This window comes from Centropristis striata, chromosome 19 (assembly GCF_030273125.1).
Source record: "Centropristis striata isolate RG_2023a ecotype Rhode Island chromosome 19, C.striata_1.0, whole genome shotgun sequence".
NCBI classification, from domain to species: Eukaryota; Metazoa; Chordata; class Actinopteri; order Perciformes; family Serranidae; genus Centropristis; species Centropristis striata.
Window position 1 is genome coordinate 16,720,833 of NC_081535.1, and position 22,623 is coordinate 16,743,455.

General features: G+C 37.7%; 1 protein-coding gene across 2 annotated transcripts in view; it reads right to left on the reverse strand.

Annotated features, from left to right (window-relative positions):
• Nucleotides 1-8,835: 8,835 nt before the first annotated feature.
• The window catches only part of eng (endoglin), a 44,665-nt gene continuing 30,877 nt past the window's right edge, over nt 8,836-22,623 (reverse strand). For both annotated transcript variants that reach the window (XM_059357894.1, XM_059357895.1), the window contains exons 6-14: nt 19,739-19,919; nt 19,538-19,640; nt 19,072-19,267; nt 18,120-18,271; nt 17,568-17,798; nt 17,328-17,394; nt 13,441-13,551; nt 13,307-13,354; nt 8,836-13,221 (exon numbers count right to left, since the gene is read on the reverse strand). In XM_059357894.1, the coding sequence (XP_059213877.1) occupies nt 13,100-13,221; nt 13,307-13,354; nt 13,441-13,551; nt 17,328-17,394; nt 17,568-17,798; nt 18,120-18,271; nt 19,072-19,267; nt 19,538-19,640; nt 19,739-19,919 (1,211 nt within the window). In that variant the 3' untranslated portion in view covers nt 8,836-13,099. The remainder of the gene's footprint in view (nt 13,222-13,306; nt 13,355-13,440; nt 13,552-17,327; nt 17,395-17,567; nt 17,799-18,119; nt 18,272-19,071; nt 19,268-19,537; nt 19,641-19,738; nt 19,920-22,623) is intronic.

The window sequence follows — 22,623 nt, forward strand, 5'->3', positions numbered from 1 at the left end:
TTCACCGAAAATTCCAGTAGGGGGTGCTAAGTTTGGCTGCAAAAGAAATCTGCCCATTCATTTCAGTGCTAAATTTGAAAACTTCTCACTTGATTTATTACCTCAGAAAAAAATTTCAGGGACAACATTATGGTCTCAATCGCTAGTATGTCAATAGTTCTAATAAAGGCCCCATTTAGAAGAAAATAGAAGATAAAGAATCGTATGATTTGGGGCGTTTCTAGCTTTGATTGACAGGTCACTGACAAGGCGAGCCGCCACCAGGAGAGAAGCAGAGCATGCGTATCCATGGAAACGTGTCAATAAAGTTATATATAACATTATATAGATAGAAAAGAGGACGTTTACCGGTTTGGTCTCATAACTTTGACCCTTTCACTGTATTTTCACTTAACGACAGTTTATTTGAACGTTTTGTTCAGTAAAAATGTCTTGTTCCGTGTTTGGCTGGACTAACAGACGCTCCAAGGAGTCGCTGCTCAGTTTTCTGAGGTAAGAAAGATACATTTTGTTTTTGTTTTTTTGCTAGCCAAAACTAACATCCCAGTTAATGCTCCAATTAATGCTAACATGAATTAGCAGCGGCTTCTCTCAGTCGGGTTGCCGGTGTAGAGAGGCGTGTAGTCAGTGTCGTCAGATCCCTCGCGCTCCGCCACAGTCCAATTATGGTCTGCTCCGCGTATTGGAAACAAGATGGCGACGCAAGATGGCGACAAGTATAACGCTGAACTCGAGGCTTCCACAAATCAATGGGTGACGTCACGGTGACTACGTCCATTATTTATATACAGTCTATGGTGCAAACAATCAACGGTATAGCTATGGACTTCATGGGGCATTCAGGTGCACCTTGTAAACTCTGAGAACTCAAGCTGTTGTTGTAAAGTATCTGCCATCTATTGGCTCTTTTTTGTTGGTCAACAGTTTGTTCCCAATTGACTGTTGAAATAAATTATTTGGATTACATTTTGAATAAATTATTTAAATGTAATCATATGGTGAAGTACTTTCCCAAACAAATATCACACTTAATACCACATGGCCTATAGTCACGAGAAAAGAAAAGAAAAATAGAAGTTCAAATCAAACATTAAATCAAATCATGACATTAAAATCGAAAGTCTAAACCATGTCTTGGATTTGGAGAATTGTGACACCACTAATAATATACAATATTACACCTATTTTTAGCATTGACATAGATGTTTATCATGTCCTCATGAATACACCTATGATACGTGCATAGGCACATAGATGTGCACATGCATGAGCTTGTAAACACTGTGTCCCTGTATGGTGGTCGCAGAGGAATATACTATTTAATTTGTAAATGTGCTAATTAGCTGCTAGTGTTAGTCCAGAATGTAAATAAGCAAATGTTTGCTATATCAAGTGAAAAATGTATGATATGTCAATGTGTTTGCAGCTTGTTAAGCTATTCCTTACAGTATGCTCCACCTTTGATTTATAGAAGACATGACTTAATTAGAAATTTTTCACCTTCTTTTTCTTCTTGCATTTTGTGGTTGTGTGATGTTTTTTGAAGTCTTATCTAATTTGTTGCACCTGTGGCTCCTGACAGTTTATATATCCCCTGTATGGACCTACAGGTGCAACTGTTGTGACTTATTGAAATGCTTTGAGAAGTGTATTAAGTAGATGTAGTGCATTTTACTCAGTTATTTTGCCCTAATAATATAGAACAGGGCACTAACTAACCACTATGTGCTGTGTCTGGACTGACGGTCTAACTGTTTGACAAGCCAGTATATTCTGTTCAGACATATTTTCATGTTGCTGTTTTTGTTATGTTCTGGCTGTATAACTTGGCCAGTTCATGAGAGATATACCTGAGTGTGCCAAGTCTGAGCTGACCATCCATCATCCCTCCTACAACAAAACACAATGCAGTGTCAAGGGTTTGCTTAAAGGTGAAGAATGTGATTCTGGAGAAAGATGGGCTGATTGTTGAGTTTCATTCCCAGGTCTGCACTACTCAACTGGACTCACTTTTTTGTGAATTTCCAAAGTTATGGATAGTGCCTGGTACCACCTTAGTTGAAATTGTAGCTGAAATTCCAAACGAAGTCAGAAAAGTTGGAGTTCAAACACTGCAGACAAATGATTGGTTAAAGAATATTGTCACTAGTGCAACAACATACATCCTGCAAAAACCTTCTATTTTTAAAGAGCCAAGCCACCATCAACAGTAACCACAAATGTTTTCTTGACTCGACTCATATTTTTTTAAATGGAAACTCGCAAAATAATGCTGTAGAGCAGGTCATACAGTTGACGAAGTGCAGACATATTGCAGATGAAAGCATTCAGCTTGTGTCCAGTTGAGGATGATGTCATGGCAGCTTCACTTGGAGTCAATATAGCGATCACCTGAGAATTCCCCCTAAACTGAGGGTATACTAACCCTGACTGCAGTGAAAAAATACATTTAGAAAAGCACCTGTTACCATAAAAGAGCCAGATTGAGCCAAACCTTGCAGTGTCAATGAGGCATTAGTCTGGTACAGTGCTCAGCCTATTTTCAGTGAAAGCGCTAAACATTTAAGGTTTTCTCTGAGAGACTAGCATTAGCAATTAAAGGAGAGAGAAACAGGATGAAAAAAACTATAATCTGTTGTGGCAGTAAGAAAAGAGCCAACCTAGAAGAGAAAACAAAACCCAATACCTGTAAAGCATTTAGCCGTAGCCAATTATACATCAGCTGGAACACCAGGAATGAAGCTCAAGGAGAAAATGGTCTGTCTTACTCCAACAGTCGATTTTTAAAGGAAAGACATTACTCTTGTAAAACATTGAAAACCAGTAGGGGGGTGTGGTAGGGTTGTGGAACAGCAGTGCTCACCTTGCTCATGGCAGCAGGGGTATGTAGGGGTAAAATTATTCCATATGTGGTATCTGTTGCCTTCTGCCATCCAGATGCTACTGGTGTAGCATGGACAGTCTGGGGTCATGGTTCACCAAATTGGTTGAGTGGATGGATTGATCTATATATATATATCAACATCTAGTCTAACACCTAGACTGAGACAAGGTATCAGTTGAGAAGTAGAGTTAAAGATTCAGGCACAACTTCACCTGCTTCTAAGGTGCGAGAAGAGGGGAAAGAAGTCAAAACTCCAGTAACACTTTGATATAGAACAGGTAGAAGGTGGGAGTATATTTTTACAAAATGCCAAAAATATAGGTATTGTTCGCCTCAAATTATAAAACGTAAAGAGGCAAGAAAACCATCCACCTGCTGTTTATTAAAAGTACTTTTCTTAATCTATAATATCTATTATATGGTGTGTAACTGTGGTCATGGCCAAAAGTATTCTATAAACTATATCTATAAGTAAAGGTTATCTTTTTTGTCAAGTTGAAAATGTTTAAATAAGACAATTTAATAAAATAAAAAATAATGTTATCTATCAAATTGAATTCATTAATTGTGTGGGGCTTTTTGTGAAAAAAAATCAAAAAGTGTATGCAGGTGGAGAACCATACGATAATCTGTTACCATAACTATATAGAAGCCCTCAAAACAATTATACTAATATACCGAGAAAATCAATCAGCTAATCAATAAAAAAATTATCCAAGGCGCTGGATTATTTACATGTTATTATCATATGTACATTATCAATATAATATAAAATAAAAGTAATTAATAAAATAACTGTTATAAAAATATCAGTAATCGTCAACACTGGTATATCACAACACCTTTAATTATAAAAAGCTACATTGTTCTTATGTAGCTTCTTATATATATATATGGTCAGTGAGTTATTACCACATTAAAGTGAACAGTCACATATCCAGTCTGCAAAAATTAGTTGTACAATAAGAAACAATTATGATAATAATAACTCATTGCAGAGTGGATATTTCTATTAAAGGCTACACGTTCGATAGTTATTTGTATGTAGGAGAGTGAGGAGTGGAGCGCGGGGAGCAAACATAAAAGAAGACAAAGCTATGTTCCATCACCTCTGAGGTGTTTGGGCCACAGCTCCAGAGGTGTCTGCATTTTTGAAGGAATGGGATTTGCTTGGAGCACACAGCACTGCCTATAAGTTAGAGGATTACCCTGGTCCATGCTCAGTGAGGTGTGGGCAAGTATATGGTTGCTTGTGAGAGAGTGAATGTCTGCGTGTGGGTGAGAGACGGGGAGAAAAGCTGAGCCTGTACACAGTGTCGGTGTCTGTAAACAACCTTGTGTGCAGCACATCGCCTCGGGGTGTGAAAGTCTGAGGGAGAGGCGGCTTACTCCGAGGAGCTTCAGTTATGCTCTCATGTAGCTTCCTGAATTCAACATGCCCTCGAGGCTTTATAGGCTTCATGTCAGGATCAGTCACAGATTTGTTAACCTGATTCTAAGAAAGGTCGTTAAATATAAATAATGTGAACCGCAAACATAGTGTAAAAATAGAAGTGCTCAGTCCAAAGCAGATAACATCCATTGTGGTTAAAACTGTATTTTATAAATAATAGATGAAGTATGATGCTAAATGCAATGTTTTCACTGCTTCTGCACTGCTTCTTTGCTTCAGATTTCATTCAATTATTTTTAATGTGCATTTGCCTTACAATGAGGCTCATTGTCTTCTTCTGTTCATAGGCTATACAATCTGTGGATTCAGAGAAATTAAAAAAATATAGCACCATCTGGTGGTGGTGGGAGGTAACCCATTCATCAGAGTAATTAAGTGTAATGGGACTTCCCTGCAGCCACTCATTATACGGTGTAACAAGCAAATCTGACACTATAATGAAAGCTATACTGGGATAGTTTATCTTTTTAATTTCATTATACGCACAGGTCAACTCTACACAATAGGCAGTTTGTTGAGTACTTACATAGCGCTCAGGGACATGCAATTAAACACTTGACCTTTACTGTCTATAAGGGTCACGTTAAACTCAGAAAATGTTAAGACTCACATTTTCTTCCATTTGGATGACCTTACTTTTTATTTCTTTTCATTCATTTTCCTTTTTTCACTGTGTTTTTTCTGACTTCATGTCCTTAAAGCTCTCTGTAAAGTAGATTTTTCAAAAATGAGTCATATAAATGAAAGATATTATGCACAGGCAGTTATAAGATTGTGATTTTCATTTATGGCAGTCAAGTGATTGATTAATTGACCAATTAATAGTGGAAATGCTAATGACAAGGAAGAGTAATGTTAGTTAATGTGGGAAATGAACCCTCAAATCAATAGAAATCCAGACGAGAGGAAAGCAAAAATTGTGTAAAGTTGTGCAAAGAGAAACCAGGCATCCGGTTCCTTCTTCTTTCTATATGTGAGATTCATTTTATTGAAGGTCACAGAACAATGTAGTTTTGCTGCTATTCACCTGCCAGCAATCCGTCTTTTCACACCAGATGTGCTCGTCTCTTTGTCTGATTCTCTTTTTCCACTCTCTTTCTCTCTCAGTGTACCGGCCATTTTATATGTTGCAGCATAGTTATCCCAAATCTGTAAATATATGTCTGTTTTTAATCATTTACAGCGACAAGATTGGCAATTAAAGGCTGTTTTCGAAGACACATGAACACCTATATAGCTGTATCCTTCTTCCATACTACATTATATATTTGAATATGGGTTGACATTGAATGTTGACTAAATTAAGTGTATCTGAAGATGCATTTGCCACATTGTGCAATGTGCATAGGAAATGAAAGAGCTATTCCTATCTGGAAAAAGAAAAGGTTGATAATAATGCTCCAGAAACATTAAGGTCAGATATAAAATGCCCTGGTCAATTTGGGATTTTGCTTCTAACATGTTTTCTTTCAGACTAGTGGAAAGAAAACAACCAAAATACAAATGTAGGTGTTTATTTTACTGCACTGTGTCCATCTGTGTCTGTAGATTTAATTTTCATTAAACATCACAGTTCAGAAAACTTACAAAAAAAAACAAAATACAAATAAAAAAGAAATAATTAAATCTTAATGTTATCAACCTTTTTGTTAAAGTTTACACCTGTTGTGTTTTAAATTGCAGCTTGTTTAGTGATCTCAGTTCACATTTTGCAATATAATCATTCTTCAAAATAACAATCTACAGGAAAGTAGTGGTCAGTAACAGTTACAGTTACTGAAACTCAGTTAGTGAATTTACTGTTATCGTCATCTCATGGTGATTGTGTTGGTTAGCTTGTAGCTTTACCTGCTAATGGAAAATGTTAACTGAGATTACTAAACATGTAAAACTGTAAAATGCAACATTTTGTTTAAACACACTACAGGTGTATATGGTCAAAAATGTAATTTTGAAAAAGTTGCTTATATTGCTTACACTATTGAATTTGTATTTTGTATTTTTTTGGATGCTTCCTGAAATGTTATGGTTTAATATGAAAATAATGCATTATCTAATTAAATGAAATCTACAGATTCATATAGACAAAATAAAAGCCCTATTATGTCTTTTGGATGTTTTCACTATTAGTGTTACAGTCTATAAGAGCCCAGTAATACACTATGGTAAATATTCAACTTCTTGGCATCAACAACACAGTATTTCCTCCTTTAAAAAAAAAAAAAAAAAAAATCTTTTATATTTAATTTGCAAAGACAGAAGGTAAATATCCTTTGAGCTTACAGCTCCTTACTGACAATACTGACATCGTTTGTATATTCGCAGATAAAACCACAAACTGTACAACAGCATCAAAGAAAAGAAAAATCCTTTTTTCTATAGATTCACACCTTAATTTTTATAGAACAGAGCTGTGAAGACTGGCTTTGCCCTGAGGTCATTGTTGCACGCTTTATGCACAGATAACAAACACATTTCAGCAGGCACAATTTTAACAGAAAAGAACAGATTTGTCCTGAGACGTAAACAACCTGAATTGGCGAGCAAGCAAGCACACACACACAGCGGCACACACACAGGCACACACGTCACACAATGTATCCTGTGCAAGGCCAAATGGTTCCAGGGTCATATTTGGAGATGACGGCAGCCCATAAACATGTATTGTGTTCCTTGGCTCCAGTCCTGAAAGCAAGATTGAATTTGTATATAAGAAGGAAGACTTGAAACCTCTGGAAGGGCCATTGATGGAAGAAAAAACATTATTTTCATCATTTCACCCAACAATAAAGGTTGTATATGACTCATAACAGCATTACCGTCAAATGTTTTCGATTCTTTAAGCTCTTTGTGTTTCAGGTCAGTCATAAGGTGAACTCTGCTGAATCAGATGAGCGCAATAATAAGACACAAATGCAAAAAATAAATGCATGACATCAGATGAAACAGCAGGTGAAGCATTTGATTAAAAAAATAAAAACAAATCTGTGAGGGAATGTAAAAAAAATGAAGACATAAAAAATAGATAAGTGAAAAAATACCTTCTTATTACTCAGCAGTGAAATGTACTATTACTCTGTAGTTTACTTAAGTACAATTTTAAGTATTTTCTATTATATGCAACTTTAAACCTTTATTCCACAAAACCTCAGAATGAAATACTGTATTTTTTACATTAATTTAACAGCTGTAGTTGGTTACTTTGCAGATGCTGCTATAACATAATTTCAATTGGCTTCAAAATAAAAAAAATGACACATTAATGTGGGACTAATAGTATTCAAAAAATATAATATGTACGTACATAACAATATAATACTTACAGGTACATTACAAGTACTTTTACATTTATTTTATATTTTCACATTTCTATTTATGTTATTACTTAAGCAAGATGTTTTCTTGTAACAGGGTATTTTTTACATTGTGGTTTTAGTACTTTTTAGGCCAAAAATACGAGTGAAGGCCCTCTCAAACGCAAATCGACAAAAGCATCACTGCACCCTGAAACCCATCATTTCCAACGGTTTGCACCGCGCCATGACGGCTTTTAAAGCATGACGCATCACGCTGTCACAAATACCTGTGTGGCCAATATAAAGGAGGCAGCCAGCCAGACCCAGTACGCAAAATGAAGGAATAACTTACATTGTGTGTGTCTAAATTCCCCCAAACTGCTATCTGGATCTACGGGTCTCTTGCAAATAAAGCATGCAGACTTGTCTGGTTCCCAAGCCAGCTACTTCAACTAATGTAAAGGATCTGAATACTTCTTTCACTGATGAAATCCCAAAAGTTGATGCTGTGTGAAAGAAAGCTATATCCGTGATTTCTTATGAGATTATGAATTATGTGTAAGTTTAAGAACATAGAAACAATCCAATGATTATTTTGGACAGAAACACTTGTGATAGAGGTTTTAAGTCTTGTCTACTGTAGTGTGGGCTGCACACAGAGCCATGAAATCTCACTTTTGTTTTCAAACTGTGTGATCCCCTGACATTAGTCATTATGCCAAGCAAGCTGTGTCCACTACTTTGGGTTGAAAGTAACTTATATTTGCTGCTAGTTAATGAGAAGTCACTTTACAGTGCTAGTGCTAAATGGAAGCGACCAAAGCGGGAACATAACAGAGGAAGCTCACACCTACTGTGGATGCGACAAGTCATCGCGCGAAAATGTCACAGCAATTGTTAGCAGGCAACACCAGTCAAATAACTGGGCATTTTCACTACCTACATACAACATGTTCTATAATATTTCAATTAAAATGCAGTCTAAACACAGAAGATCCTTCATTGTTCCCTTTGTCACTGTTAATAATGTGTTTGAGAGTGTGTAGTGTTGCTGGCTCTTTATTCTGTGAGAGCCCTGCCAAGTGTGCTGTATTATTACTCTGTGATATTACTTGTCCTGGGGGATCCGGGATGTCCTGGGAGTTTGTGTTTTCCAACAGTACATAATGCTGCCTGTAAGAAAGACACCACAAAACACAAAGAACGTTTGTCATAATCACTTTATTAAGATAATTTCAGACAAAACATATATTTATTCAGAGACAACATAGAATAACATGACATTTGGTGAGTACTACCTCAGGAAATGGACCCATTTTAAATGGCAGGAAAGTAACACTGCATTTTATACTCAGAAAAATCAAAGCAGACATTCTGACGTGTTGTTAAGGCTTGAGATTCTTTGGTAAGAATTCAGGATTTGGACGTTGTTAAGAGACTGGAGGAAGGATCTGCTCACATAAATGTCGTTTCTATTGTACACCTACACACAGGCGCACACACACACACACATAGAGTACATATACTGTGTATGTGCGCACGCTGACACAGATATTTCGTTTGGCTGTGAGTGTCTGTGGAGGAGGAAGCTGTTGTCAGAGAGGTAACGAATGGATCTGCAGGGTTAACAAGTGAATTAACTGGCAGGTTGTCTGATTTTATTGTCAGTGCTCGGACAGAATCTGTCAGTCACAGTGGCTGGTTTAACACAGGTACAGAATACCTGACATTTGAAAAGTAAAAATCCTAAAATTAAATGCAAAAGTTCTCACTAACCGTCGCATTTTTAGCTGTTTTAAGTTTGAATGTTCCCTGCAAACGACATGTTCGTGAGTGCTGGGATGCTTCTCCGTGGAGAGAAATTCTGTTTTTCAGAATGTACTTCCCCATCACACCCACTGAAGATACAATGAGCACAATACAATGTCAGGATGTCAGCATCAGCAGAGATATGCCATGTTTTTGGACAGTAGGGGAATCTTAGGGTTAGAGCAAAAAGTCAAACAGGGGTAAAACCAAAAAACGAACCAAATGTACGGTGTTTGACATGTGATGTGACACGTCTGTGACTACAGTGTAACCGAATGGATAAGAGAATAAAAAACAAAAGATTACAATACAAAACAAATCATACATTTGATTAAGTGCCTTGATTAGGAATTGTCCCACTTCTCCAAATATGTAAAAGAGAAAAAAAATATGTAAAGAACAAAGTAAGACTGTCATACAACACTTACAAAAAACATGATTAAAAAAAAATACATATTACACATTACATAAGAGTTTACCTCATCATATTGCACAAATACTCAAGTGGCATTTTGTACTGGCCCTCTTTGTTCTCTGTCTCTGCACAAACACACAAAGAAAATCAGGCATGCACAGAGAAACGTACATGCACGCACACACTGAGTTCGAGAGGAGGATGATAAGCTACATAGCTCACATACAATGAGGAGACATTTTACAAATGCAGTTGTTCTGGAAAACGCTGAATACTGTTGAGGTTAGGCTTTAAAGGTGAATAAATTATTCAAACCAAATCAGAAAGTGAGTAACTACGGAGTGTGAATATATATGCATGTAAAACTAAATCAGTGTTTCAAATGTATATAAAGAAACGTTTTAACATCACAATGTTTGTGCCAAAGCTATGTACTGTGGATACAAATGGCTTACTTATACCAAAAGACGTGTGATGGGAATATCTTTAAAGAGGTAACAGAGTGGCAATAAAAATATAAAATACATTTACATTTGTACATTGAAACAAATATCGGGTTCACGGATCAACCGTCACTCTACAGTTGCAGCTCTCATGAGTCCCCATTATGCATCGAAGCAGCTTCTGTCTAGCATTAGCACTGCAGTGGCTGATGCAGCCTATCAAATGTAAAGAGCAGAATTTTAAAAATTTTAATAAGAAACTCTCTTTAATGACAGTTTCCATATAATTCCATATGTGGAAAATAAAGCTGGAGATGTTTTTTTTTTATTAAGCAGTCTTTATGTGGTAAAAGCATGAGCGATTGACCAGCCGGGGCTCCTAAAAATTACAACCCTCATTCCAAAAAAGTTGGGACACAGTAAGAAACGTGTGATAAAAACACAACGTAATGATTTGCAAATCCTTTATAACCGAATTCAAATGAATACAGTACAAAGACAAGATATCTAATGCTCGAATTGCTCAAACACAGCATCCAAACTTTTTTGGAACAAGGGTTTTATGTTCCCCTCCACAAAACTACATTGTTTATTATATGTTGAGGAAAAAATATATTCTCTCAGTTCTGTGTTTTTTTTGTTGTTGTTTGTTTTAAACCTATCCCAAATATGTTTCTATTTAAAATCTGTGTAAGGAGGATGTCAGTGTGGATAGAAACACAGGGCTTTCACCCAGGACCCTGCTGTTTGTGATCGGTGTGAAACCAAAAGTCAACATAAGTAACTTATTTTAACTTACGTTTTACGTTTAAAGTACTTATTATAACCCAAAGGATGATTTATTTTACTAAACCTAACTAAGCAGTTTTGGTGCCTTAACCTAACCAAACTGCGACAGTTTCACAGATAAAAAATAATAATGTGTTTAATACTGTAACTGTAATGCTGTTTTCGCTTGAAACATTATTGGGAATGCAATTTTGTTGTATGGGAACATATTTTTTAGGGTTGGATTGGCTGATTAATGCATTGTCAAAAACTACATTCAAACTACAGTCCAAATAGGCTGGATTAGGAAATGGTTTTTAACTCAGTTTACCAGAATGATCTATGTACAGTCCACATGTTTGAATTTCTCAGTTTTACTGTGGAAAGTGGGTTTTCTAGATAATTTATTCGAAACAAACAGCCTCAAATATTCCATTTTCTTCTGCCAAAAAAACCTAATAATGTGAATTTCATTATGGGACATTTTAGCCTATTATTGGTACCTAAAGTTCCAAAGAATAACAATTTCTGGTCACATGGATCAATAACATCAGAGGTCCTTCAGTGCACTCATCTCCAATCACAAGAATGAGCAGAGCATTAATGGCTGGCTACATTTTGAATGATGCGACATCAAAAATGAGCAGGCAGGTTAACTCTATTATACAATATATTCTGTAAAGCTCTTTTTGTATGTATGTGTTTATGTATGTTACCAGAGAGGAGGCATATATTGTGAAAAATTGTGGTTATAAGAAATTGTCAGGCAGTGGTTATGGACTGAGAATGGACATTGCGCAAAAAGGAAAAGTACTGGAATTCCACCTCCAGACAGACTGTTTTGGGGAAACTCCACCCTGTTGGCGTAGCTGTATGAGTGGTGCTTAAGTCCATATATAAGTCTGAGGTCTGAAAAGTGATGTGCAGAGTTTTGGCATTAACTCCTCATTATGGGAACTCTGTATACAGCCATGCATCTCTGCATGCTTAGAAAATAAAAGTACTTTTATTCTTCCTGGTTCATAATTTATTGCTACGTTTGGGCAATAAATATCATTGAAGATGGATTTTGTTGAGTAATTACAAAATCAAGCATATTTCTCTGTAACTTCCATTAAACACTGGAAGAAAAAACAAACTTGACTTTCATATATGAAGGCCCTGATACAGCTATTGGATAGCATAGAAATGGCACCATGACTTTGTTTTGTGAGCTACAAATACTACTACAAGATTCACTTAAAGTGACACAGAAAAAAATAATAAATGCAGAAAATCAGGTCAATTCACCGGAGAAATCTAGTGTTAAGAGTAAACTTAGCAAAAGACTTCTAAACAATAGGAGGTAGCTGTTATTTTTGACCTCGAACTCCAATTAAGACAAATACCCCTTTAAGTGAGCATTTCATTGACTGGTTTGAGATCCAAACGTTGAGCTTTTCAGTCCCCGAGACGTTGTTGATTACATTTTGGACTGACCAAGCCAAAAGCCCGTCATATTTTTGTAGTTTAGATGTGAATGCAAAACAGCTTTTCATCTGTTTTTCAAAGTCGTTCTTTTGACTGGTTTGTCTCCTGTCTGACTATTATTGTGCTGCCATCACACAAGCACAATTCATTGAAAGGAATGTAGTGAATTTCCTGTTAGCTCTTGGGGGATATGGTTTGTTTTTCCTGTTGCTGGGAGCCAATTTATTTTTTTTTCTCTTGCCCTCTTTAACTTCCTGTCTAGGAGCTTGACTTTACAGAGAGGCTGCAGAGGTGAGCGTCAGAGGCCATTGATTAGACTTCTGTTATCCGTCACCCAGCCCCCCCCCCACCTCCGATCCACCATTCCAAACTCCCAGATCACATCCATTACAGGCTTGGTGAGTCAAAGACGTGGGTTGTGCTTTTCAATAAGAATTTGAAGGGGGCGGGGAAGGTAGAAATGCTTTTAAAGCATTATTAAAGAAAACAAAAGCACAAAACTCGTATAGGTGACTTTGAAGGGAGACGGTGGCCCTGCTGTTGGTGGAGATTACCATAATCTCATGCCATGCTGCTGGTCGGCGTGCTCTGGGTGCTTCCAATGCTTGCGTTGGCGCTGCTGTTCTCAGAGGGGGATGGTTTGGTAGAAACAGGTTGTCGTTTTGCTCCTGAGCAAGGACATCCTGAAGAAATAGGAGAGACAAGCCTATAAGAACCTTACAAAATGAGAAGAATTGAACCAATCAAAGGAAAATAAAAAACCCTTACCAGGAAGATTTGCTGCAGTTGAGCTAATGTCCAGTCCAGTTGGGTACCCTGAATAAAACAGAAATTGACAATTTCAAATCCAGACTCAGCTACATATTCAACCAGAAACATTATGTCGTTAATCATACATTTACCTGTTTTAATTTTGATAAACCACAGTGCTCCAATAAGTAAAACTCCAATCAGGAACCCTCCAAAAGCAATGCCCAGGACACCAGGTAGGCCGAAATCAATGCACGGTGGGGCTGCAACATACACATGAAAATAACAATGTATTCAAGCTTCAATCAAACAACAGTAGAAATCATAACAACCTCAATTAAACTGATGGTTGTTGTGCATACTAACACAGTATCAAAATACATTACACAGACTTGAGTTTTGGATTTTTGTCACAGTGATGACATTTTCGCGTGAGGATGCAAGTTGTCGATGCAGCACTGAGATATCAATGTAGAAAGTTCAAAGATATCAGCAACCTTATCAGATTGGCTGATTTCTCCAGAGAACCGGAGCTAACAAGAAGGACCAGTTGCCAGCACCAAATTTCAGTTCAGTGTAACAAAACACCCACACAGTAATTGTACTAGTGTGTCTGGTAAGGATTATGTTTTTAAGGCAAAATCTTGAACTCAAGATGTAGGAGTTTCCTGGAATGCACAAATACAGTGTTTTTAAATCCTGCTTTCAACTATATAAACATGTAATAACAATGATTTTTTTTTGACAACACCTCCCTTGCAAGTGTCTGCAAGTTGATTTTCATCCAAGTCGAAACCAACAGCTGCCTCAAATGTCACTTTAAAGATTGATGGAATTGATTATAAAAGCAGCAACAGTAATTCTAATCACACAAAATGTATGCACCATGTATGTACCAGCTATGCCATGTTCCTTTTATGCTATTTTCCCCCATTCTCGTTACTATGGTAATACAAGCAAAGCCCATGCAGTAAATATATTACTATTGCAGGGTAAGACCTCAGCCAGACTGGAATAAAAAAGAACATTTGTGCTCATCGTCTCTCTTCTAATTTAATGATACAAATTTCAATTTACAATCAAGTTTGGCAGTGGTGACGTTCAGTATGCTGGCTCATGCCACACAACGTGCTTCACTGCTGACAGACTTCATAGAAAACGTAAAAATCTGAGCCAGCAGCAATAAAAAATAATTTTCTCTGAAAGAGTAAGAAAAGAGACTAAAAATTCACTAAAATTCGCTCAAACCCATGACACACTGTACCGCGCCACGGACATCCGGTACTAACCCGACAAGGACATCCCACAGTGTTCCTTCACTCATTGTGATCTGGCAAAGGCCATGAATGGATAACCTTGAGTTCGTCACCATTTCAAGAGTGCTGTACAATAGATGCAGAGTTTTCACTCTCACTCAGACGTCACCGTAAACTCAGCAATTATTGATCCTCACTTCAGATTTTTTTTGCTGAAAAAACAGCAAGGTACTCTTAAATCCTTGCAAAACGAATTTAAAACTTCCACCAAGATCAGTTTTTAAATAATTTTGACATAAAAGCGTGTAAAGGGTTTGGCATATTACAATTATAATCAAACAAAATCTGAATTTTTGAATATAGTGTGGCTCTACAAGGCTACACACCCACCACTTTTTCTGATGCCAGCAAGCTGTCAAAAGTCCCCAACAGAACCAGAAACATAATCAGTATGGTGTGATGTGTGTTGCATATCAAGAAAAACTGAACAAACAAATGCTTTTCCTTCTCCCCCTCTCCAGCTACCTGTAGAGATCCTCACACAAGTATCTCGAACATTTGGAAGAAACTAATCATCACCTTTGCACGAGTTTCTCTCACCTGCCTCTGCTGCCTCCTGCCTCCTGGTGGAATGTGCTAGGCTAAGTACTATACTGGGCTTCATACAATACAGCTCCCCTTCCCTGAAGTACATTAAAGAGAGGACATGAGGGACAGAAGAGAGCGGGTTTGTTTTGTAGAACCACTCTGTGCATCATGTGTATTTAAATAGGTGTATAAAATGTGCAATGGAACTGCTAGTGTAGTGATCTTAATGCTGACTGCAGAACATACAATATTTAAACTGAACTGCATAGGGACAATACAGAGTCTGATACAGGACATGTGACTCCATAAGGTTTAATTATTGTAAGTACAATTATGATTATATTTAATACAAATAAACTACGGCTAATAAATAATGCTGATATTTGATTGAACATTAACAAATATCAATGGAATTAAACATGACCCAACCCATTAAAACAGTGACATCTTGTGGGCGTTTGGATCAACTACATCCCAAACAGCCAACCCAGTTTGTTGATCTGTCAGCGAGGAACATTCCTTGACCCCAAATGAGCCAAAAACATCACAGCAACTTGAGCTGGCTTTCTCTTGAGACTTTTTTTTCTGTAATCAGTAGCTGTGTTAGTTTGTACAAGTGAAGCTTTGACAGCAAAGCTGAATAAACAAGAGCAGGAAGCAGAAGCTCCAGTGCAGGTGGAGAGGAGGAGGCAGACAGCAGGCCTGTGCTGTGACTCCCTGGAGCCCTCTGGATGAAAACTACCAAACAGGAATGATTGCTGAATGGAGCACTCAGTCCTGCCCAGTGAGGGCTCGCAGCAGAATGCAGTCTGTTAGTCCTGCTGATATGACCCCTGTATCGCTGACACTGGCTAATGAATGGAACCACGTAAACAGACCTATCAAAGCAGCATGTTCCTTCACAAGTAGCACGATTCCTGTACTTCGGGTGCCAGTGTCAAGAAACACATTTTTAATTGCGTAAGTTAAAGCAAAGAGGAGGACAAACAGGACACAGGAAAGCATAGATGAGTAGTTTAGTCTGCTGCAACACTGACATACCAACCTTTATCTTTCTCCTCTAGAAGGAAATGGAGGATAAAGGAAGCTTAATGAATAAACACATCCATTATCAGTTTCACAAAAGGCCAGGCAAACTTCAGGTGATTCAACATCTACTTCCTTCTGTCTTTTTGAGACTGAATTATTTCAATTTTCCTATAAATTTATCATCAATCTAGAGGCTGGGCTTTCTTTGAAAAAAGACATCTTTCCTTGTTTGAGTCAACTGTTTTGAATGGTCCGACAATAGCAGCAGGCCCAGTGGCTGTGTTTGGACAGCAACACAGTCAGACCCCCTTGGAAACACAAAGGACTTCACCCCCCTCCCCTGAGGGCCATTACTTCTGATTGTGGCCACAAGGTCAGCCTGCAGACCTTCCTAAAGGACGAGGCCCAGCCCCGCAACCCCTTACTGGCTTCACTGCATATCCTGAGTTCACTGCTATGACAACCGCCTGCGCAGCACTTGTTGTCCACTGAAAGCAACAATTGGAATGAAAATTATAGCAGCAAGAGGCAATTCACTGGCCGAGCACCATGCAGGCAATTAAGTCCTGAGGGCAAAAAAGGCAATTCAAAAGTTTGAACTCTTTTCTTTTTTTGAGAGTTTCTTTATAAAGAATTAAATATGAAACATTCATCTTCATAGTGAGTCTTTGGCAAGAAATTACACTTTTCCCCACAATTATGAGTGGATCTTTTTGGAGACTGGAGCTTTCTGCATTTGTTGTGTTTGATGTGTTTTTATTCATGTGAAAGATATTTGTTTTTTAGACTAAAATAAAAAAATATTAACTTATGGTGTTTCAAATGTATCTTATACCTTTTGTGAACTTCCTTGCTCCACTAAAAAATATTATGATATTTATAGATTTATATAACAAAATGCTAGTGTAAAAAAACAAAAAACAATTAATGATCTGCATATAATCGACGACATATTTTATGCAATTGCTTTGTATTTTTTTTTTTTTTCCTTGTCTGGAAAGTAAGTAAGTTAGTGAAGGAAAAAAGAAAGGAAAATAAGAGAAAATCAGCTAATCAATAGACCTGAGCCTAGTCTCCTAAGAACAAACTGGGATTTGGTCCAATCTGGTCAAACCTGGGCCAGTTAAGTTAATTGACTCATATTTTGGAGTTTAAACTGAACTCACTTGGTGGTTGCAGACACGGCTGGGTGACTTCCAGATTCCTCTTCACTCTTCCTCCATCTCCACATTTCTAGTGAGGTGGTGAAAGAAAAAAACTTACTGACAAAGCCCATAAGTGTGTCAAAAACGGAAGTCAAGCTTCAGTATTTTAATCTTGCTAGAAATGAAGGTCTACACTGACACTCAATACAAAATATTCTAAAAGGAAAAGTTGATAGAAAAAAGTAGGGGATGAAGTCCTACCTCACTGTAGCAAAGTTTGACGGAGCATTCCAGATCCCATGTGGTGGACTCCAGCTCTTGAAGCTGATCTAAGGAGAAGCTGAGTCGGGTGCTGTTGGGACAAGAATTTAAGGTGCAGGCCTCTGGCATGAAGGGCAGCTCTTTCACTACAGGGCATGAGCCCGTGGATCGCACAAAGCAGCTGATCACCTTGATGGTCAAGACAAAATCTCCTAAAGTGTGCCCCGAAATCTACAACAAACGAGAAAAGTTTAAATAAACTTCAGATCAATTAAAAAAAAGCACAATAATGACAATAGCAACAAATTACAAATATAATGACTATACAACTGGGAGTATAAAACTCATAATAGCTGTGTTTAGGAAAGAAATACAATATTGCACAAAAGCACATTAAAATTATTTTGACATGTTTGGCGCAGACCAATGTTATATACTAGCTGCTAAACAAGCATATTTATTTTACATTATCCATCAAATATTTAGCTGTTTTTCAGCCGCAGTTGAGCTAGGAGATGTAAAGTACTGCTAAGAAGGTGAATGATTTCCTACCTCTGCATAAATTCTCTTGTCACTCTGCACCTTGGCGGGGTCCAGGGGGCAATGGTAGTCTGGGGAGGCATATAGCTGCATCAGCAGAGGCATCTGCTGATGACCAACATTAGGTGTTCCAGGAGTGACTGTTGCTGGTGCTGTTTCTGTAACTGAGAGAGAAACAGCTAAAATTAAAAGAAAAGATTAACAAAGGATAAAGCATATACATTCATTTGTATAGATTTCTATCAACTGAAAATCGCCAGTTCTGCAAAGTTAGGACAATGCAAAGTGCCTTAAACTTGCATTTTTTCACATGGCCAGCAGGGGGTGACTCCACTGGTTGCAAAATTAAATCAGATTGTTAATAAGTATATGAAAAAAGTTCCTTGATTCTCACTGAATTTATTATTATTATTATTATTTATTAGTATATATTTTCCTAATGAGTTTATGTTCTCATTCAGTAGTTACAAATCTTCTTCAGTAAAGCATGGTGCTGATTTTGTAAACTACGGACCCATTCAGAGTAAAATAGATGACAAAGCAGGGTATGCTTAAACTGCTTTTGAGCTGTTCATTTTTTTTCAGGAAGAATATTTTGTTTAACGACTCTTTTCCATGAGCCAAAGTTAGCATCCTAATGAATGTCCAAGTTCACCAATTACACATGTACAGATGTATACTGAACTTAATATGGAAAGTTGTCCTTTCCTGTGCACACTATGCTGTACTACCACTTTTAAAAGATGTCTCACTCAAAGGCTGAAATCAAATTACAGCATAGCACAATGTGTATGTAAAATAATGCATAATGTAAAAATGTCAATGCTGAATATTACTTTTACTATTATTACAACAGTCATTATCCTCCAAATTTTTTCCATCTCAGTGCTGGCATTGTGTAACATTTATTGTGCGTGGGTTGTTGCTTTCTGCAGTCCTCCCTCTACTTTTTTTTTCGTCTTACCTGCAGGGTTGTCTTTTTTTCCTAGAACCAGTAAAACCATCGAGTCCTCTGGTCTGAGTTCAGTGTAGCTGGTGAATGTGCTGGCTCTGAAGTGATCTAAAGCCTTCCTCTGCACATCCCCTGCATTGTCGCTGTTCAATGTAAATGAAGGCGGGATTTTGTGTGGGAAGGCGGTCAGCAGGATGTCATTGTTAGACTGTAGAGAGGGAAGACGAGTTCAAATAAATCAGTCATGACTTAGATACTGTTTCGTACAAGCACTCGCTTGATAAAAGGCATATTTTCACAAGCATGGGAAAGCTTATTATGAGTTGGAATTTAACCCTGTTATAAAGTGAGCTATAATACTATTGACAACAATGTTATCACACAGATTGGAGTTAATAAATCCAATCTCACATGTGAGACATAAGTATCGTAAATATCTGCGCTACAACTACTGGAGTGTGTGTGTTAGTGAGCTTACACCAAACTTGGTGTGTTGTAGGTTGAGGAAGCTCCATGTGGTGCCCTGAGGGCCTCTCAGGAAAACGCTGGTCTCCTTAGTGTTAACGCGAAGTGATACATTGCTGCAATATGAAGAACAAAAAATTACAAGAGTAATTTTGCCACCAGAGATAGCAAAACAATACATAAAATGCTTTGTCTCCTGAATCTCAAAGTTTACCGAGTGCTGGCGTTCTCTGGGATGTTTATGATATGAAGCTCTGCATCATCACTGGGGTTCTGCTGCGGTGGTGAGCAAGATTTGAATGAAGAAGCCAGGGGTGCTGTTTCAATCTTCATAAAATGCTTCTCAAATGCATCTTCCTCTCTTAGAATGCAGGAACGAGAGCCAGCTTTGGTTCCTGTAAAAACCACAAACATTCATTTTGCATCACTGTTCATTCATTGTATGCCTAACAAAAATGGCCTACCGGGGGAAATTATGAGTAGTTAAATTATTTCTGCATGTATAATCTCGTATAATAAAAAAGAAAACATCTCAAATAATGGACTGCCAGCACTTGTGTTTAAATGCTTAATTGTGGCGGTGGGGTAGTGGATGCAATAATAAGCAATAATCCATGACAATTACAGCCTATTTTTCAAATTTATTCAACTGGGTAGTTTTACCAAGAGTGGTGCTTCTAGAGACTATTTTTGTTGAGTGTGGCTGCTAACAGAAGTTCAGTTTACAGTGTTTTACTTGGTGGCCAGCACTGGGGAGCCATAGCCCAGTGCAGCAGAAGACCAAACTGCTGGGGCATGCACATTAGCGCCTTGCCTTTCCCGCAATGGGAGATGTTCCAGTCTCATGGGACTACACTGTGCTCAGTCTTTGACCAAATAATTGTGACTGATGGTTTACAGGTGCACCCTGGTGTAGTGCTCAAATTGCTACACACATTTTCAAAACACTATGCTAAAAATGGGGTGATGTATCCCCCAGCACCTCATATAGTCTCATCACACCGATAGCCAAGCAGTGTGAACGGCACAACCGGCATACTTGAGCTACATTTGACAAGAATATGAGTACTTGGAGAATACTGAGATTTTGCATGGTTTTAGTATTTTTTTCCAATATAAAAATGTGTTCCCATTAGTATGTTGAAGGTTTTTTTCCAAGCTAACCACTCCTTATTTCCTTGTATATATTAAGCTACCAGCTTTCAACAATGTCATTTCAAAACACATAAGGAAAAGTATTTGGGACAAGAATTATTTTGAGTGCGGTATCACTTTAATCCACTTTTAACAATTTCAAATCACATTGAGACATTCAAGAAACCTGAGGGACATTTACATATTTTCTCCTCTGCAAGCTTTCAACTTGGCAACGCACTGTTGTGTAGTCATTGCACAGACTTTTCAAACGCCTACAACAAGGCCTACGCATGTTCACCTCATACCTCAATACAGGCCAAGGGATACAACAAAATAGCGATGTAAACCGTTGTACTGCTTGAGTAATTTTAATGCCCTTGTGGACTATGAGTCAGTAAAAACACAAGCTAAAACCAAGAGTGGCTGAAAAAAACAAAGCATTTCATCGCAATTTAAATGACACATTTTAAATGGTAATAGAGCAGTACACCATTGCCAGACTGCAGCACCCTATAATTGATAGACCTGGAACAGATAATCATAAGGAGGCAGATTAAAATTGAATTCATGTAAAGATAGTGGGCATAAAAGCAGCCACCACGATTACAGCATCACCAGTGTTCACTATCTGAGCCCATGTCAGAGCTCTGCTCCGGCTCTGACCGCCTTAAGGAAGCTTTGTTAGGAAATAATTGTGCTTGCATCCAGCCTCCCGCTGCTACGGCTGTTGGCAATAGCAGCAAATAATACTTAGTGTGTCCAGGCTTTAGTCAGTCATGAATGTTCACATTAAATCATAGGGTTTTTTATGCCTCCATCTTCAGCATTGCTGGCTACACAGGTATTAGTGATTGAAACATGCAGCATTATAAAGGTTAACTGAACTGCAGTGCTGCAGAACTCCACAAGCTCCTTATATGTTAATGGTAAACTTAAAACATTTATGAGGTTGGTTTGTTAAAGTCTATACAAATCTTGTTATTAAATCCTGTTAAAAACATGTCTGATACTTCTTTCAATATGACAGCAAAAAGGCAAAAAGGCACATTAATTGTCTTTGAACAGAACAGGGTGCCAGTTCTTCAGATGTTTTCACCAAATTTGTCACTTTCCCTCCTCTTGTCACCGTTGTGAACAACTTTTGCAAATCTTTTGCCTTTTCTTCTGCATCAGTCTCATAGGCAAAACACTGCCAATCAGCACTCCTACCTTTTTCTTTTTCAACTAACATTGGTTCTGAATGCATGGCTAACTATGGCTTACTTTTTGAATAACAGTGACAGGTCACCCACTGGCTATTTTGACATCCACTTTCATAGTGTTGCCTGCTCTCTGCCTCCAGTTGTGCTTCAGTTGGTTTAGTTTTGTTGCTGGAGAAAATGCCCTTCAGCTAAAGGTTCAGGATTAGTGGATTTTCTTCCCCCTTGATTCATCTGTACAGCCTTGGGTTGAAATTCTGATTGTCGATCTGTTTCTTTTATAACTTCAGTACTTTTGAAACCATCAAATGTATAATTAGCGATAATTGTACTCTTTAACACTTGGTATCAAATACATATTAAAGTATAGACTTTTGACAACTTTACGCTCCCTGGAAATGTCTCCAAAGATCACACAGTGCACCTGTCTAAATTATAATGGACTGTGTTGGTGTGGAGAAGAAAGACAATGTTTGATTTTTAGAGTTGTATTCAACGTCTTACTGCAAGTATAAAAAATTGTGACACCATTATATTTCAGTAGGCTGTATATTCCCATATTGGTTTAAGGTGCCTTTGTAGAATGGCCATATGGCAACTGGTGCTTTAAAAACAACATGGTCTGGTTCTGTATGTAATGCAGTTTTAGGGAGGGACAAGTGGTGTTGTCAGTCTCTCGGTAAACTTATCCTATATCCTGATCCTATATCTTGAGTTGTTCTTTTATTTTTCTGTGTATCTGTGATGGTCCATGATAGGTAAA